This window comes from Homalodisca vitripennis, chromosome 7, assembly GCF_021130785.1.
Source record: "Homalodisca vitripennis isolate AUS2020 chromosome 7, UT_GWSS_2.1, whole genome shotgun sequence".
In the NCBI taxonomy this organism is placed as follows: domain Eukaryota; kingdom Metazoa; phylum Arthropoda; class Insecta; order Hemiptera; family Cicadellidae; genus Homalodisca; species Homalodisca vitripennis.
Window position 1 is genome coordinate 53,693,746 of NC_060213.1, and position 20,858 is coordinate 53,714,603.

At 37.5% G+C, this 20,858-nt stretch overlaps 1 protein-coding gene across 7 annotated transcripts in view; it reads right to left on the reverse strand.

Annotated features, from left to right (window-relative positions):
* LOC124365823 overlaps positions 1-19,000 on the reverse strand; it is a 213,786-nt gene extending 194,786 nt beyond the window's left edge. For 3 of the 7 annotated variants that reach the window (XM_046821870.1, XM_046821872.1, XM_046821869.1), the window contains exon 1: positions 13,450-18,998. In XM_046821870.1, coding sequence (XP_046677826.1) covers positions 13,450-18,756 — 5,307 coding nt within the window. In that variant the 5' untranslated portion in view covers positions 18,757-18,998. Of the gene's footprint in view, positions 1-13,449 lie in introns of all 7 variants that reach the window. The other 4 variants (XM_046821868.1, XM_046821866.1, XM_046821867.1 and 1 more) reach the window with 2 other exon arrangements.
* Between the last annotated feature and the right edge of the window lie 1,858 nt (positions 19,001-20,858).

A 20,858-nucleotide genomic window follows, 5' to 3' on the forward strand; every position in this document is an offset into this window, starting at 1 on the left:
TCCAGAATCTTGGTGGAATCAATCTCATTCATCCCCGGCTGCAAAGCACGATGTTGCTGATGGCAAAAATGAACAAGATTCCATTTTAATTATTTCAGTGATGAAATATTGAATTGAGTTTATTTCCAAGTAAAAAAGTTATTTCATATTCTCATGTTGGTTTGCATATAAAATAAACCATTGTGTTATTTGAATTCTGAATTAGTCCTAATAATGGATTAAAAATAAAACTATCAATATGAATGAGAATTAGAAGAAACCCAGAAATAGACTACTGAGATACAACATGGTACATGTTTATAATTGATATTACGCACTCCCTGTAGCCACGGGAGCCATGTTGGAGTGTGGTGGAGCAGAGATTATTACTTTAGTCTGTAAATATGGAATAAGACACAAAAATTGATGAAAAAAACTGGAACAAGAACAAGAATGTCCATTTGGAGGCATAATGCTGACGAGTCGCTGAATGAACACATGTCTTGGTTCAGTCGATTACTCCTCCCATATTATTGATCTCCCCCCTCGCACTTTTGATCGGTCGAAGTTTCTTATTTTTATTGGGGTAGGGTACGATAAGCGGACCCGGTTTTTTATATCGACGTATGTAATCATCGATACCTAATATTCGCATCTCAAATCCTAGACTATCAATCGTTATAAAAGTATATATAGACCTCAATAAAAATCATATGTTTTAAATTAAAATATGAATGTAATACTTATAGTGCTCAAACAAATTATAACCACAATTAGGAAAACTGAAGACGACCATATTTGCTCCTCTCACAGTTACAGTTGTTTTTTCCCACAAATTTCACATAATTGGTTTTTCGGTACTCGTCCAACATGCAATCACGAAAAACATGTCTTATCATCTTTCAAAGCAAAGTCGGGTGTGTTTATAAAATTGACTGTCATTTTTAATAATCAAATGTTACTTATAAAATTATTATTATATAAATTATATTACATAATTATTATAAAATCTAAATATAACATTGCGAGTATTATTTTAAAGTGTTTTCAGCTGTTTTTAAGGATTATTTAAGTTAATTGTTAAAAATAATTAATCAGTATCGATTGATTATATCGATGGTTATGATTAAGTAATATCGTTTTCCAACTTCGATATGAAAAACTGGGTCCGCTTATCGTACCCAACCCCTTCCACTTCTAAATATAGCGATTAAAAACCATTGGCGTGTTGCATTTTTTTCTGTGAATGCATTTCTCGCGATTAAGGAACAGTGCACAGTAAATTTTAGTACTACTCTGCGCTATCCAGTCTAACTCGTATATTGTACCTTATAAAGGTGATAACACGTTGTCTGCGAAAGTTGAATGTTATACAGGGTGATCAAACAATCCACTTGACCTAACAAATGTAGACGTAAAAAAAAAGTTTAAGTAAATCTACTTTTCGCTACATTCAAATCAATATTTTTTTAAGTGACCATCCATAAAAAAATGTATAAGTAATCCTTTTATATTAATTAATTTTAACTAAATTTTACAACAGAAAATAAAAAAATAATACATAGCATAGCCATTAAGCCAGCAAAGCTCAGTATCGAAATAAAATAAAATAAAATAAGTACATTTTATACATATATATATACTCTTTATTTATTTAAATTTTTACCTAGTACCCATATAAGAATACCAGATTTAAGCCAAATTCTTTGGTATTGTCAATTTAGGAAGAGTTGGTAATAAAGTTGGAAATTTGAAAATGGATGGTACGTTTAAGGCGAAAGGGATATTGTAAATCCAGTGCACTCGTAAATATTTCGCTATTTTCTCATTGCCACTGCCTACATTGATAAAATGTTGGCTCACCATATTACTGTCAGATAAACTCACGTCTGGAACCCAACAATGAATGAACACTGACAACACTAAAGGTTTTTTGAATGGTGGCGATGACGCAAATCTACTTAGTACGTAATCTAAATGCACACGTCCGAATGGTTTTAGCTTCCATCTGTCAACTTCCACATCCTGTCGGCGATTAGATCAAAAGTCAGCGGCAGCACTAAATGCGACCCAATTATTGGGAACATACGGATTACCCGATGTAAACGCAAAGTGACAGCGAGCAGCGGAGTGCGGGGTGCGATCTGATGATGAGATCAATGATTACCCTTACGATTTACCCGCCGCTTCGCCTCTTTGGAGCTTCTCGGTTCAAGTCATACACGGTTGAGAGATCAAGCGTGGAGTTACTGGTTAATAACTACAAATACTGCATGCTTCATGCATTGCATTATATAGAACTAAGCTTCTTTTGTTTGTTTATTTTATTCTGTGTCTATATATATATATAAATATATATATATATATATATATATATATGTGTGTGTGTGTGTGTGTGTGTGTGTGTGTGTGTGTGTGTGTGTGTGTGTGTGTGTGTGTGTGTGTGTGTGTGTGCGTGCGTGCGTGCGTGTGTGTATGTATGTGTATTTATTGTATTTATATGTGTTATATGTGTTTATATATATAAATACATGTATTCTGAAAAGAAATTAAATACAAATGTCTGTATATTTTGTTGAAGTAGATTTTTTTTAAGAGGCAAACAATGTTGTATGTAAGCTAATAAAAATATAAGAAATACAATAATAATAAATAAATATAGGTATTATATTAATAAAACTAGTGATGAATACGCAAAGAGCCTTTATACAGAGTATATGAGTCACAAAAATAATATTTTACGTATATAATTCGATATAATTTAAAATTTTAATGGCTAAAATAGTTTAAATTTAGATTTTATCTTTGGTGTGATCGCTGTATAGAGTAGCTGGGAAGTCCAGAAAACATCTTCAGGTTGACATTATCTGAATACGAGACAAAATTTCATGAAAGATATACTATTATATAGGTAGGTTAGATGTTTGTGGATAGAAGGCCCGGTAATATGTTTGATTATTAAATCCCCAGATAGAAAACTCAACGCCACAAATGATCAATAGCCAATTTATGTTTTACCACTTGGGGTAGAAGAAAAATGGCGTGATAGGTTAGGTGGTATTTCGAGTTTAGAAGGCCAATAAATTATAGATGACGGTACCCACGTCATCAGCAGTGGTGCTTGTCCATATTATGACTTCCCAACCAATATGTACGATTTCTTTCAATGTCATGACGCGCTCCACGCCCAGTTGGACTGGTTTACACGCTGCCTTGTTTGAGATAATTTCAATGATATGACGCCCTCCACGCCCAGTCGGGCTAGTTTAAAGACTGCTTTGTTTGAGATAACTTTCACTGTCATGACGCGCTCAACGCCCCGTTGGGCTGGTGTACAGACTGCCTTGTTTGAGATAACTTTCAATGTCATGAGCCCTCCACGCCCAGTTGGGCTGGTTTACAGACTGCCTTGTTTGAGATAACTTTTAATGTTATGACGCCCTCCACGCCCAGTTGGGCTGGATTACACACTGCCTTGTTTGAGATAACTTTTAATATCATGACGCCCTCCACGCCCAGTTGGGCTGGATTACACACTGCCTTGTTTGAGATAACTTTTAATATCATGACGCCCTCCACGCCCAGTTGGGCTGGATTACACACTGCCTTGTTTGATAACTTTCAATGTCATGAGCCCTCCACGCCCAGTTGGGCTGGATTACACACTGCCTTGTTTGAGATAACTTTTAATATCATGACGCCCTCCACGCCCAGTTGGGCTGGATTACACACTGCCTTGTTTGATAACTTTCAATGTCATGAGCCCTCCACGCCCAGTCGGGCTGGTTTACAGACTGCCTTGTTTGAAATAACTTTCAATGTCGTGATTCCTCCTACTTCATAATTTAATTTTGGTTGTTAAAATCCGCCCTGTCACTAGTAGTGAGCCATAATCTTTTTGAAGACCCAAGCAAAGTGAATATCTCCATTCAACATAGAAGCCAAAGTAAATTCAATTATAAGAAGAATTGAAGAGGAATACGAAGATGAATAAATATATTTGCTCTGGAAACTATCAGCACTACATCATATTGTTAATGTTTCCATTTTTTGTGGTCTAGACAGATACGAACCAGACATAATCCCACTGGCAAATAACAGTATAAAACTGTCGAGTTCATTATTAATGTGAGTTTTAATACTGAAGAGGTTCTACAGGCTAGTCTATAACGTCTACACGACCACTTTTTAAATGGATTGGTCATTTCAGAGAATAGAGTGTCATTGACATAAGATCACAGCTGTTTAGGAGAATAACGAGTATAATCCACCAATGTAAAAATATTAATTGATGGGTTCGGGTAGTCCGTACGTGTTTCAGTGTTGAATTCAATTGAATTTCTTTAGAGAATACTTATTGCGTGTGAAAAGTGCTGAATTCAAATTCTGGAGCTGTTTACTCATACATTAATACCTCGACGGGATAATGCAAAACTTTTCATCCCTTAATTCAGTACATTAACTCACTACAGAACCACTTAAAAGTGAGTTAGCGCGAAAAATAGTTTGGTGAACATGATAAAACCCACTGTGAAAAATAAACTCGGAATAAGACATCGCTGTCGCGACTGGAGACGATAAAGTTGTGGGTAGGTACGGAAAATCGATTTCAATACTCGAGGGTATCGTGATATTTTATGTCTGTAGAAGGTAAACATCTTTTCTCGATACCTCCAAGTCTCGGATCTGACTTTTTGCAACCTGCTACTGTGTTCACACCAGTGTGTAAATATGAAAGTAAATAATAAATAAGGTCTTTATTTTTGAGAAAAAGTAAGGTACTATTTATACTATATTACCTACGAAAGTTATTTATTTTTGAACACCAACAAGATAAGTATATTCAGCTAATTCGTATGAGTATGTGCGAGTTGCCTTTGGAAACATGTAAGTCTATTATATAATATGCAATACGAACAAATTATGGACTTCCGTCAACAATACATATATAGTTAAAACGGCAGAAGTATCCTCATTCTTTGTTTGGATTGAAATCTGTCATCTTCAGTATCCCATCTTAGCAAGATCTGGTGTGACGTATGATTGTGGTCTTGACTTCTCGTGCTCGTAAATTTTGCTCACGACTTTCATCCTGTGCTGTGGCAACTGGGTTCATTTTATCCTGTCTGGACTCCAAGTTCTTTGATTTCATAGTCTCTTAGGCTTGAAAAAAATCGGACTTCCTTCGCTTTCAAGCTTTCAGTTCATACGACCTAGAGTATTTTTGGCCTAATATTTTTTTTCTTATTCTCTGCGGAATTTCTCAGTCTCTAAATATAATCTTTTACTCTGCAGTCGAACCTCAATATATCCCAAGCAAAAACTACGGACTCTGAACAAAATTCCTCATATTTAATTCTTGCAAATGAAATCGAATTTAAAACTAACCCGTTGTTTTGTTTAAGTGTTGTCTATAAATAAAAAATAAAACATATTCATCTACTTTTAATTCTTTTCCGGCCCTTACAACGAACTGTATGCTATCATAACGTATAACAAAATAAAATTTGGGATTTTTTATATGTGACTGGAGCCGTTTATGCAAATAAAAATTACAATGGATACATAAATAGAGTTAAACGTTTAGTTTCGTAACAGTACGTGGATTAAAAACTGTCATTTTGTACAAACGGTTGATGAAAGAACAAACGGTGTAGTATAGTTACTATTTAGTATTTCATTGAAAGCCATCTTTTTTAATTTTTGCGAGCCATCGAACACTATACGCAGTTTAAATCGTGTCTCAAGAAAACATTGATTTAGTTTTTGAATCGATAGTAACATTGAAACAATTTTTTCTTCAAAAATGTTTACACATAATGTTTCTTTTCTTTTAAGAGACCAAAAAACGGAACAACCAATTAAAAAAAAACATTTCAGAAGGTACACGGGGTCCAAAAACATCATTATTTCGACTTGGAAAAATAATCCAAGGAATAGAAAACTTCCTACATGTTGAGTCTCTAAGCACTAACTAATGAATAAATGTAAAACAATCTGGATATTCTAATCTTGTAAAGCGTACGTACGAGTATGTTTTAAATAGTTTAAATAAAGTACAAGGCGCTGTAAAAATCCAAAAGACATTAAAACTTTTAGGTGATGGTATGCAAATTAGAAATTGTATTGAAACTAAAATAACATTTCATTGGTATCCTATCATTTTAATTCAAGGTTTTAAACGTAACAATTTCGAAGGACAGCTGTGTTTTGTTATAAAAGACATATAAAACGCCGTTACAAGCGATTACTGTCAATAAAGTGTAACGAAGTAGTTTACCCAATCTATTACAAACAATCCAATTTGTCACGTTTATCTAGCTTTATGGAGGTGAAATTGCCCTCTTTCGTTGTAAATACCAGATGATACCTTTGCGCGTGTTTACATAATTTTATCACCAGGCAATAAATTAAGTGCTTGATTTTGTAAAACTGAGATATATTAAAAATTTAACTGTTTCCTACTGATAAGTTTGGGATTTTAGAGTGATTTCATAGAAAAATATGCGTATTATAAAATTACCTCTTCCTTTTTCTTAAACAAATATATCAAATACCTCCTCTTTTGGCTACAGTCTCCATGTTGACCAATTATGCTGCCGAGCGTCTGGTATGATGGGGCTGATTATGAGAACTGCTAGGCATGGCCTCGGCTCTAATGCTCTTGTACTCCTCTACAAGTCCCTTGTCCTCCAGCTGCTCGAGTACGCTTCAGTTGTTTGGTCTCCTTACCAAGTGGGCCTCATTGACAGACTGCAGTCCGTGCAAAATAAATTCCTTAGGTATTTGCACTGGAGAGAGCCTGATAGGCCTCTGAACTTGCTTCGGCTACATCCACTGGTCGTTAGAAGGGAGGTTGCAGATGTTGTCTTTCTTTATAAGATTTTCAACTTTGTGGTAGTCTGCCCCCCTCTTTTGGAGCGAATTGCTTTTCGTCTCCCTTCTGGCACAAGGTCGCGCCGCCTCTTCGAGCTGAGCCACTTAAACCGCAACTATCTCCAGTTCAGCTCTGTCCCAAGAATACTTCGGCTTGGCAACGAGGTGTGCAGTGAAGTAGACTTTTTCTGCAATCGACTGGGAGCTTTGAGACGTGCTGTGTTGACAGTGAGGCTGGAGACATTTGAGTCAGAGTGAGCTTGCCGAGTCCTGCACAGTATTACAATAGTTACTCCATTGTTATCTTTGATGATTTAGTCTATTACTGTTATCATTATTGTTATTGTTGTATTATTTTTTATTACTTGTTATATCACTACTTGTTATTGTTATTGCACTATTGTTATTGGTACCACTTTACGTTATGTTTCACATTGTTTTAGTTTTATCTTGTTATATCTGTTTATTTCACTATGTCGTAGGCATGGTCAATTGCTGAACTTGATTTTTCATACTATACTTTTTTATGAGAATTTATCACTGTTTATTACTAGTCATCTTAAGTATTGTAATTTTGCAAAATGGTTATACCGTGGGAATGTAAATAAATAAATTGTAACTTGAACGTTGCTAAATTTTTCAATATATATATATATATATATATATATATATATATATATATATATATATATATATATATATTGTATACATATATATTAAAGCTTCCTTAAAACACAATTTTTCACCCATTGCAGTAGGGAAAATTCTCTTAACACTCAGGTATACAAAATAAGAGTACAGGCTAACAAATCTTTAAAAAGTGGTTTAATGTACCTTTAAAGCACTATTTATGGTGGTTTGCATACTGATTGTACCTTTGTTTTAAAATATATAAAAACCAATGTTAACTCTTTTTAAATGTATAATTTGTAGAGTGGATTTTTCCGGATCTACGTTGATGTAAAACACGAATTCGTACAACAAACAAATTTATCATAAACACGTAAATTTACACATAAATAAACACAGTTAAAATTCTACATGGCCACTGATATAAAATATAAACATGCCTACGTAGTCTAGTAGTGCGAATAATACTATAGCAATAACTGCCCCAGAGTGGAGCTTGACGGACCAGTAAGCAGCCACTTACGGGCGCCAGATACTCCGCCCGCCCCGTATTGGATTTCGATACTCGCCACGGCCTGGATTCAATAACTGTAGCTCAGTACACTGCAGTCGATGTAACTTAGTTTAACGTTCGGAGTCTACACTGTGACATTTCCACCACCATTTCAACAGTTACATTCGATCTGTACCAACCGTGAATGTACGCTATAACTACGAATGAATTAAACATCATATTTATTCAAATATTTTCGCCGTGATACTTCACATCGCTACGTGTAAAAGTACATTCCGGAATTGCTCTATTGGCTGAGCGTTAGCGAAGTCCTCCCTTCTTCTATCCTTTATATCCATTGAATCGGTTTTCTTCTATCCTTATCGGTCTTGACTAACTTAGCTCGTATTGTGTATGAACGGGACCGGTACTAGGTGTCCAAAAACGTGTTATTAACATATGTGTTTATATATGAATGGTCGCGTAACGCATTAAGTTTTTTCTCAGTACGCCACACCGCGTGTCACATGTGTTACTGTGTCATATTTTGGAACGTAAAATTATTGTACTCAGTTTTAGAACACGTTTTATAATTCCGCAAAAATGTAAATAAAAATCGGTGATGTATTTAAATTCTAAGACATTAATGATTTTGTCAAATATAAATGGCAAAAAAATGTAACCAGTTTCTTTACACGTCTATTTATACAGAAATTTCTAGTTGCCATCGTGGAACAATACCCACATAATTTAACCGTAGCAGCAAAGTAAACAATTCAGCAAAATCCAATGGCATGGCATGCACCATAGTCAAAATGGTTGTTGCTTAGATACGATATTGCTTGTAGAGTTTTAAATACTACAGGTAATTTGCGTTCTCTATATACTGTTCGGGCCTTCAGACAGAAATGAAATTTTCCAGCACTGAAGTGATAACATTAATTTCCTAAGTTATTTACGACGTTTGAAATTATTTTTCATTTGATTTTGTGTAATGTGATATTAAAATTTCTATAATACTATAATAATAATATTTATATATAAATATATTTAAAATAAATAAATATATTTATATATTTATTTATTTATCTATAATATTTATATAATAAAAGATTTGTTATTTAACTTCACCTGTTTCGTTTTTTTTTTTTTTCTCTTAGGACAAGAAGCTTATAAACTGCACTTAGTCCTGTATGGACCTTTGCGCTGCTTCCGGAGTGATAGGATATTCAGGATGGGTAAGGATAGGGAGTAGGGGCCGCCTCCTATCGAGATCCATGAGGAAGAATTAGGGCACTACATCTCAAAGTCATCCCGGAAGAAGGGAGGCCAGCTGTGAAACAGCCTCTCCAGTCAATGTAGGCAGGAGGTGGCACACCCTTGTTGAGGTTAACAAGAGCCTCTGAGGTAAGGGAACAAACCCCACCAACTCCAACAGCCATCCTCCACAGTAGACTAGACCTATCGAATTGCCCATGAACCCCAGAATCTCAACATTTGCGGTTAGTGATGTGCCGCTACTGGACATCCATAAGGTTGCCCAGATTGAAGTGGCACATCGGTTTTTGCTGTGCCCAGTGGTGGGTTCAACTGGTAGGTATAAACCAGCCAGAAATGATCCCTGCTGGGTCTGTTTCGTTCTTATAATGTCGAAGAACTTAGACTACAGTGAGAAAACTCAATACAGTGTCAGCGAGATAACTTTATAAACGATCCGAGATCTTTCAATTACGTAACGAAGTCATTCACCAACTTTACATTCTTTACTTTATCTGTACGACACCTTGGCAATATTTAACTATTGTCTGATTTAGGAAGTGTTATAAGTGTTTAGTGTTATCACAGAAGATATAAATAATACTTAAATTTTAATAAAAACACTATGTCGAAATAAATACAAAGCAAATAGTATAATCATCGCTGTGACAGTGTGATACGGGTAATGGCTAGGACAGATCGAACGTAACTGCTGAAATGGCGGTGGAAATGCTGACATCACCGTGAAGACTCCGAACGTTAAACTAAGTTACATCGACTGCAGTGTACCGAGCTACAGTTATTGAATCCAGGCCGTGGCGAGTATCGAAATCCAATACGGGGCGGGCGGAGTATCTGGCGCCCGTAAGTGGCTGCTTACTGCTTCGCCAAGCTCCACTCTGGCTCGGTTATTGCTATTGATCTGTACCAACTCATGTTAGTATAGCATGACAATTAAACCCATGTATGTGAGAGCCTGGTACAAGAATTTGTTCAAAACTATTGTTATATCTATCCACAAATATTGTGGATTTCTCATTCGGCCGGCTTTGCTAAGAAGAAATACACCACATATAATAAATTAAATATATTTTTTTAGTTTTTATTTGATATTTTTACGAATTGGAGACTCATAAGAGCCGTACAAACGACTGAAAGATGTTGCGTAGCAGATAACCTGGAAATGAACTGTTCGGGAGACAATATCACTAAATACTACACAATAACACTAAATATATCGTAAGTAAATATGAGTTATGTTTCACAATGAAACACAAACTTATATTAAGAAACATACACAAAGAGAAATTAGAAGTTAGTTACGCATAAGATATCATATAATAAATTATTGGGATTAGGAAAAATATATCACAAGAAATGAAGTCAAGCAAAGGACAGATTAAATTTAAAATGTTTCGGTTTAAACCACGTCAAATCATTAGATATGAAGATGAATAAAGTATGAGAACATCACATAGGATGAACGCTGAGTCTGGAAAAAGGTAAACAGAGTAAACAGTGAAACTATAAAATTTTATTTACAAAGGATGTTGACGTATTGAATAGACATACGGTAAGGGCGATGAGATAATGAAAGAAAAGCACATAAAAATGCTAGAAGTACGAAAGGACATAAAGGACAAGATGCAGAGATCAAGGAAATTGTGAACAGAAAAGGAGAGATCGTGGAACTTATAAAGTTAGAATATTAAGGTTTTGAATGGGGTGGGAAGGAATGCTAAGAACTTGAAATGCCATATACAACAGGAAGAAGAGTTCTTCAAAAGACAAGGTTAAGAAATTAAAAATGGTAAGATTAAGAAAATACCTACAAAACTAATACTGAGAACAGAACAATGATAAATAGAAAAAAAAAAACAGTGAGTCCAGAAGAAATATACCTTATATAACTTATGAGAAGACATAGAGGGACAATACTAAGATCACAGAAAAGAAATACAGATTAAAGTGTTGAGGTCAAAACGCAGGGGAAGAACTGTGGGATCACCAAAGATGCCAAAAAGCAAGATATACCGTAATAAAGCTAGAGAAGGCAAATAGTCAGTAACCGCAAAGTAAAATAAGTAGACATGGGAGTAATGGTATATTCATAAAAAAAGATAAAAAGGAATAATTATGATTCCATGCATAAAGAAATAGTAAACACCGTAGAAACAACGGAATATGTTTTTCCACATTGCTTTGTAGAAGGAAATTATGTAGAAAAAACAACAAAAATAACTCCTTGCTTTGAATAGATTTAGCAAAATTTCATATGAAAACGTGAAATATATAAAAGTAAATAAAATAACTACATTTATCAAATCCTCCTCCGTTTCCAAAGCGTAAACTACTAGCTTTTTACCATAAGTGACGGGAAACCAACGTAAGTTTGTTTACAGGACAATATAAATTATGATTATAACGTTAGTGCTCCTATTGGTAAGGTATTGTAGCGTAGTATTTTATTAGAATACAAAAGTCAAACATAACGGAATAAATCGTTTAAAGATTGTAAACCAAACGAGTTTATAATATTACATTGGTTTTTAAATGTTTGGCACACTTTAAAAACATTTTTAGCAAAATAAATACTTTCTTACATATGTTCTGTACATAGAAGAAAGTAAAGAAGGGAAGGTGTGCTAAGAATATGAAAGGAAGCAATTGTATTGGTGTATTTTCGACCGAATGTTTGCACGACTGTTTGGACGGAGACCGTCGCGTTGGTTGTTCCGCAAACATTGCTACGGTCACCACAAAGGCTTGTTCAGTTGTTGTTTGGCCAAGGGCGTAATACACTTCGTAACATTGTTAGTAGCAGGTGAATTAGCTACTAAAAAAATTAACTGAGCACAGTCTAATCGAACAGAATCCTTATGTTTTAGCAGGAACTAAAAGGTTCATCTACATATGAGTACAACTTTGTCGATGAGCAAACTATTCACCTCTTTGCAGTAAAACATTATGTAGAATTATAAATTGGTAAAACAATAAAATAAATTTGTTGCTTGCTCTTGTATTCCAGGACTCTCATGTTTTGCTCCAGTTCTTTTTACGTACAACTTTCCATTTGTTATTTATGATCGGTGAGTTTATCGCCACACATTTCATAGAAGATTTAGTACATTTGCAAGCTTAATAATTTTCCTAATGTTTATTTTTACAACTTATGAGGGGGATATATTTAAGTTCTCGAACGTAGTGTTCTATTTTTGGTAGCATATTACGTTGGAAATAATAGAACGAAGGAGATCACATTATTTTTTCAAAATTGACTAGATATAAAAGAACTGCTTCTTCTATCAGAAGAGTCTAACTTGGCGTTGTTAGCATTTTTAATTAAAATATGCTTTTGTTTACATTTGTATATTGTTCATTCAAATTCTGTTTAACCAATAAAGCGTGAATCAACATTGTTATTTATCTAACTATAACAGAATATTTAAGCATCTTAGAAATACTTTCATATTTTCATTCCACTTACTAACGTCACCACATAACCCATTGTAATTATTGAAGCATCTCTTCGTCTTTGGTGGAAGTGTAAGTGAAAATGTAACGTTCTAAAACCAAATTATATTTTCTATTTGAGTTAAAAAAATGAAAATGCACCGAATGATTTAACATGGTTATCGTATAAGTATAACATTATCACAGATTTTTATCACTTTCTTCCTGTACCGGTTGAGTTCGTGGTCGAGTACACCTGAACACGCTACGTTCTACAGTGAAGACTAACAATTAAAGTTCTTGAGTTACGATATACCAGCTGATATACTATCACATGAAATAATCAGTGCAAACTAGTTTCCAACTTTAATAATAGTTAAGTAGAGGCAGCAAAACTAATCCTGTATTGAATAAATTCATTCAACACAAATTAATGTAGAATGAACATGTCCATTGTGTTCGAAGTACAATACAGTTATTAATACACCATTACAATATTGCAGTATTTGCTGCATCCATTAAAACTGACTTATTCTGTATCCTGTATGCAACTTATAAATGTGTATTGTGAAATAGCGTTTATAAATTGTCAATCTATTTATACCAAAATAAATATATGTGTATTACAAAAGCATCATCAATGCATGTATCAACATAAATGTTTTAGTTTGAAAAGATACCATAGTTTACAAAAATACTTCCAACATTTACTTTAAAACATTGTTAAACATTTAACAAAACAATGCAGGATGGATACTCACGGTAGTAGTCGTTGTTGTTGTTTCAGCCTGGGCGGCCTCTTGACTTTTGAGTTCTGCCTTTCTCTCCTTCAGAGCCTTGAGTAGTTTCCATTTGCTTCCCATCGGGCCACTATCCTTCCCTGGGACTTCGTCCTTAGTGGATACCGCAGGATCACCCTCCGACTTGAACCGGGGCAGCGAGGGTGTTCCGGGCCTGTCCGAGCTCATCTCATCACTCCCTGGTACACTTACCGAACCCTCCCTTACTGTTGCGGTCTCCTCCGTATCCCAACCCTCCGGTATACTTACGGACACCTCACTCGGGGGCACGCTCAAGGAGCCCTCTCTACTCACTGAGCCTGAACCGGATATGGGTGGGCGGTCCTGTCTGATCCCACTGCTGTTGGAGCTCCTTCTCATCATCTCCAGTTCCTCAGCTACAGCTTTAGCCTCATCCACCTCCAACTCTTCAGCACTGTGTTGGGGGCTGTCAGGCCCACTTGTTTCTCCAGAAGAGGCCTCAGGTATTTCTTCGTATTTGTCTTCGATGATTTCCTTTCTCGACGAGTCCTTCATTCTATCATCTCGGTGTTGCTCTATGTTATCTCTTGGATACTCCATTGCTATTTCTTGGTCGTCGTATGAATCATACATCTGTCTTTCGTAGCTGCCTCGTCTTGTGGAACTGAATGGCTCTCTCCTATCTTTATCCCTAAAACTACCCCTTCTCTCTTCAACACTGCCTCTTCTGAAATCTTTCTCATTCAGCTCCTGACTCAATCTCCTAGGTTCCATTGCTATTCTCTCAAAACTACCTCTTCTATTTTCTCTGTCGTATCTTTCTCCTGGTCTATCATCAATTCTCTCATAAGCATTTCTTTTAGCTGCCAGTTCAATACTTCCTCTTCTGCTATCTCGAGACCCTCTACGACTTCCGGGAAGATCTTCATTTTCATCGTTACGTTTTACTTTTAGCCTTAGTTCCCTGAGGACGAATGACATGCGCTCTCTGACGTCCTCTTCGGGTTCAAAATCCTCTGGGAGCTGTTGCATTTCTGCCTCCAATTTAGACTGCCTTTCTAACTCCTCCAACTTTCTAAGTTCATAACAATACCATTCGTCTTCACTGTCTATGCTATCTTCTGTACTTTGCCTTCTAGAAGATACACGCGATGTGCTCCTCCACGAATGAGTGCTTCTATTATCATCATCTGTGTCACCCGAGCCTCTTCCTCCCCAAGGAATTTCGAGACTAGCTTGATGTCTAGGAGGAGGGTAATGTCTACCATGTTTAGCTATATTGGGAGTACTATCATTATAATACTGTTCTTCATTTGATACATGAGAAAGCTTGTTATTCTCTTCAGAGCTTATTCTTTCAAAAATTTCGTTCCTTCTGTGCTCTTCTTCCTCTTCATCTGTCGTTATTACTGTAAATATTTCATCGCGTGACTTTTGCTGTGGAGCATCTTCTGTAACTGGCGTTTCTTCCAACTGAGATGATGAAGATTGCCTGCGGCGGTATTTTCCTAAAGCTCGGGATACAGCAAATTCTCGAGAAGCACTGCCTAATGTTACCGGAGGAAATTGCATTCCATCTCCAGATTCTTCACCACTATTGCTCTGGCTTTGCGAAGGGGCCTTTTTTGCTTCTCCTATTGTTGCAAATAATGAAGATGCACCAAAAGGATCATCATCAAATATACTAATATTTCTATCAATTTGTTCATCCCGCTGATCATTTCTTTGATCTCTAATCTCATTCCGTTGTTCAACAACGTTTTGATCCATTCTCTGGTCTACAACTTTGTAATTCATCCTTTGATCGGTCTTCTGATCCGATCTATAATCAACTCTCTGATCTTGTCTTTGGTCTAATCTCTGATCAACTCTGTTTTCTGTTCTAGGTTCCATTCTCTGTTCTAATATTCTATGATCCCCTCTATATTCCGATCTTGTCTCAGTCCTGTACTTGTCATCAGCCTCTACAGTAGACGTTTCTGAATAATCAGGCTGGCTCTGGGAGGGAGATTGGAACGTACTTGCATTGGGAATGTTTGTATTACTAGACATTTTGGCAAATAAGGAACTATCTTGGACGTCCGAAAAAACGCTGTCAGGCTCGCTATCTTCTGAGACCCCACTGTGTCTACTGCTCCATTCTGTTTCCGAATGTTCTGGGTCTGACATACTTTGTTGGTAACGTTGAGATCTGTTCTTAGCCTTTTGTAAAAATCCAGACATTGTTGAAACAAGCTGGTTCTTCTTCTTTTTTCTACTCGAAGGTGGTTGTTTACTTCTAAGCGATTGTGAAAAATGTTTACCCGTTTCTTTTGTAAGACCTAAATCTTCTCTTCTCACGCCTGTAGGTAAAGAATACGATCTGTGTCGCTTAGAGAGATGAATATCTGGCAACCAACTACTCACTGAACTCATCGCCGACTTGAGCCCTCCTCGTTTGGTCTTTTTGGACTTGTCGTCTTGTGGTTCTTTGATATCCGCTGCTATGCTGATGTATCCAGACTGGGAAACTATGACACTGCTGGGGTCATAATAGGCAATATCAGGAGGACGGTCTGCCATTTCAGAAACCCCTTTGCTTCTAATGTCCATGTCACTATACGCCATATCTCTCCTAAAGTGTGCAGGTGATCCACCTTGATAATACCGAGGATCAAATCCTCTCGCATTATAAGTTTCAACACTTGTTGACGATCTAATTGTGCTTGAAGTTATATCCCTCACCATGCGGGACTGTTGCTCGGGTATCCAAGCCGGTTCAGTATATTCTGCCCTTTGTAGTTGACCATTGTACGTGTTATTGGTAGGATAGTAACTTAGGGCGTCAGTGATATTTCCTGTAGGAAACATCGTTCTGTACATTGCTGTTTTGTACTCTTCCATGTTAGAAATACTCGCTCCCCCAGAAGGTACAGAACCTGTAGAATAACCTCTGTTTAAACTTCTTTTAGGAGTAGAAGTAGAAGCAGGATAGGAGCTGGTGGACTGACTTCGGTGTTCATGGCTAGGCCGATAGCTGGACGAAGATGAACTACTAAACTGGTCTTGTGCGGCGTGCGGTCCTATTAGGTCGGGAAAACTAGATACAGTCGTAGTAGGTAAGAAGTTGGCCGCACCGCTGGTGTATACTGATGTAAAGTCTTGTCTATGACTCCCTGCTACTGAATAGATGGCAGGTTGATCACTATAATATATGTAATCGTTTTTGACTGTCGCAGCGTCATAGTCATATCTGCTATGCCTCATAGAACCCATTCCGATCTCGGGGGCGGGAGGAGGAACAAAATTTGAGCTGTCTGAGTGGTTTGAAAATACACCACTGGGTAGCGTTGTTGGAGTTCTAACAGTTGTAAACGCTGAGGTTCTCAGGCCACCTGGTAGGATGTGGTTGTAATCGTTATTACCTACATCCCCGTAGTTATAAGGTGGAATATCACTGTACGTTGTAGGAACAGAAACAGTATTAGTTGCGAATACCGGAGGATTCAAGGGGTGTTGTTGAGATATCCTACCTATGTGGACAAGGTTTTCAGATGCATATGAAATAGGCGTTTTGGAATTTAATCCATCTGGAGACTTTTCTAAGCTGGACCACCCACTCATTGACGAAAGCCCAGAATCCGATTTTGCAGTTACTATGTGGGTCGAAGAAGATTTGACAATTGCGTGTTTAGGAGATGCTCTTGGAGATTTTGGTGAGTGAGGCGTTCTCGGACTTAGACGACCTTGCACCATTTCGTTCGTTGAACACGAAGGGCCTTGGGAGCTGAACAGATTTACAGGACTTTTTCTAAGAATGCCTTCAATATGATCACTTGGCATTAGGTAAATGTTAGAGTCTTTGGGTGCTGGAGGTGGAGGGCTGTTTGCGGATTGGACAATGGATACGTCTAACTCCTGATCATCTCTCAAGGATGGTCCGTCGATGTACCCGTCTTGCCTTGTCCTTACTAACGAGGGTGTTGGAGAACTGACTCTTTCATTATTCAACGAATATCCCAAAGAATCACTTCTAACTCCAGATGAATAGACATCGGCTCCGACAATCGAAGAATCTGTCCTGTACGACGGTTTATCGAACCTATCAGACTTAGGAGAAAGGGGTAGAGATCTATGAGATGACGTAAGATCGTTCAAAGTAGAACTGTTAGTGCTTAGTCTTCCTGTTGAAGAATACATAAGGTTTGGAGAGGTCATCAACTTTCTTGGAGAAGTCGGCGTTGATATGAACCCCGACAAATTAGGATCTTGGGACGGTTCATCTACGCCTAACCTGGGTGATGATGCGGCTGCTTGGGCACTCGTTAGCATCAACATGTCTGATATTGCCCTCGTTGTCGTGCTGAAGCCCCAGTTTTCCAGTTCAGTCTCGGCACACATTCTCCTCAGCTGATCATCAATCTCATTAGTCTTGTCTTCTCGAACAGTGATCTCAGAGACGTCCGTAGTATCTTTTGAGTACTTGTGTTTCGGCGAGTCGGCGAGCAAACGATCTTGAAGTTCTTTTAAGTTCTGAGAGTCTTTTTGCAATTTTGTCGTCAACCTATCCAGCTCTTTTAGTTTTTCCAACGCGACCTGGTCCATCGTAGACAGCTGCGAAAGCTGAACTAAATCATTCTCACTGACGCAAGGCGAGCTCCCACGATAATCTTTATAATCTAAAGAACTGAACACTTCCTGAGGTTCGCCGGTCGCAGTCACTAAGTCCTTGTTCTCTTCCCTTTTCGTTGTTCCGTTGCTATCTTCCTCCGACTCCTCCCAGATCATGCCGAGTTGCGAAGCACCTGACGCCGCTACAGAACTACTCGGGCAAACGAGATCGTTCCTGTACGCGTTGTTCAGACTTCTATAAAAGGCTTCATCGGGCAGATTCAACCCGTCGACTCCCATTTCGATTTTCAGCTCATTAATGAACTGTGCAGCAGTCGTTGACATAACCAAATCGGTGTTCAAGAGGCCTATCTCGTCGACGGAACTGATACCCTGGATGATTCTTGGTCTCTCCAACAAGTCACCCTCCGTTTCGTTCGGCTCTACCGAGGAGTAGAACTCGATCAACTGTGAGATGACACTCTGCTGCTCGTACAAGAGCAATTCCAACTTCTCCAGCCGTTCCCACATTTTAATGTACTCCTGCGAGAGCAGATCCAGAGCTCTCCAGGCGTACCTCAACTCGGTCTCTAGTATACCCAGTCGCGTCCCCAACCTCTCCATATAGTCGCCGATCACCAGATCCGCGTTCTGGCCCGGCGGCGGTGGAGTCCTCGCCGGCGATTCCGGCGCCGAGTTGCTTTTCACTTCCTCCATTATTTTTCCGTATAAAAATAAATCTAACTCTGACTATGGCGCTGGACCGTGTTCACGTCATGTCTCGAGCTCGCCGCACTGCTCGGGATCATGGCGACTCGTCGGCGCCGACCTGTCGCTGACCATCGTCGTCTCCTCCATCAGCTATTCTGCTCTCCGTCACTCCTGGAAGCATACCAACTTGTCAACATTGTACCTAAGCAACAATTGTCGAGAAAGTGCCACGAAAGGTTTTTCAGTTTGATTCTTATACAAAATTACTTACTTTATTATTTACTTACGTGGCGCACACTCTGTTCTTGTTAAATATGTTTACAAAAGGAGAAAGTTTGTCATAATTTTTAAGATAGCATAATGTGATAAATACAGTTAATGATATATTTTTAAAGGAGGTGGCACTACCAAATTAGATATGGTGCCATGAACTCGTTTGTAATAATGAATAGTTGTAGGTCTAACAACGGACTATATCTTACACGTGTCCTACAAAATCAACACACACTCTCCACGACAAATAATGTTAAGGCTCGATATTTTTTATGCGAGAAACATGCAGAGTAATATTAATGTCTACTTGGCACGTATATTTAGAGAGGAGTAATATTAAGTTAATGATTTACTCTGAGAAACGTAGCGTGTACAAACACGGTGCCGATGGTGCCTGGACTATTACTAGCAGGTCTACATTGATATCCGAGGATATAAGCTGAAAATGCAAAAGTGTAACAAATGGTGGCAGGTTATTTGAACCAACAGCAAGTGAATGGCTTGGCTTTGGCTTGGTCGGTCGATACAAGAGACTTGTTGCTGAACCTGGAGGGAGAAGGGTGGATGGGTGAGTCGGGAGTAGTGGTGCCGAAGGGAGGGGGGGTGACCGGGTCACGAGTGCGCTCTTGACAGCAGAGGTGAAAACCCAACTTCCAAAGGGTTTACAAAAGGTTGAACCGTAAGGGAAAAATTAGAATTTAGAACTGAACTCTCTTTCTTGGAAATATTAAATTACAAATTTTTGTAGTTTGCGTAGGTATCTATAAATTAAATGTTGGCAACTTTTTAGAAAAGCATTTAATTGCTCTGCCCCATGTATGGATTAATTTTAGTTTTAATATTTTCATTTTAACGTTTATGTATCTTTAAACTTATCATTTATATTTGGAAAATTACATGCTAAGTTTCTCCACTTCAAAATAATGACATGAGGCTAAATGAAGAATTAATAGTATTATGATTAATAGTATGTACTGTTATCCTATCCCAAATGTATCTTGAATAAACCATTTTATAGATTTACTGCTAATAGTAACAAGGAGTCTCTCTCTCTCTCTCTCTCTCTCTCTCTCTCTCTCTCTCTCTCTCTCTCTCTCTCTCTCTCTCTCTCTCTCTCTCCTTCTCATTGCTCCTCCTCCTCCATTGCTCGTGTCACTTATCACTCCAATATTGGGTAGGATTGCTAAACCTCACCCAATATTGCCAACATGAATAACAAAACTTTCCTTATCGGATACGAGAACATTTTATGCGAGTGAGCTTAATGACCCTCAACCTCTAATTTTTGAACGTGAAATATCTAAACGTTCGCTCATCGTTTACTATCCGATATCCCAGCCGACCATCGCATACATCCCCCAGACGATTCCATTTTCCGAAATATCAACCTTCTTGCTCTCTCACCGAAACTCATAAAGGTACCGGCCACAGTAAACGTACTTATCGCCTACAAAAATCACCAACTGGAAAATGTAGCATGCTGGATAAGTAAAATAAATACAAACTACATGTTAAAACTAATGAAATATTGGACAGGCAGGATAAAACGCATGGTCATTAATTCCAACAAGGATTTAATAATGTTTGCTCAGGCTTTAACGTAATTAAACATTTTGGTTGGAGTTTTATTTCGGTAAATTGTTTGAATATAAATTTGATAATGATATACACACGTTTTGAAGTTGTTTATGGGTAGTATAGTATCACGTTCCACTACGTAAAACATATTTGGATAACAAAACGCACGGTTGCATAGCTTATTTATAGCTACTTGTCGACAGTGATAAAAAAGGGTCGTAAAAATTATATTTTGCTCTTTAAACTGTGAAAAACTA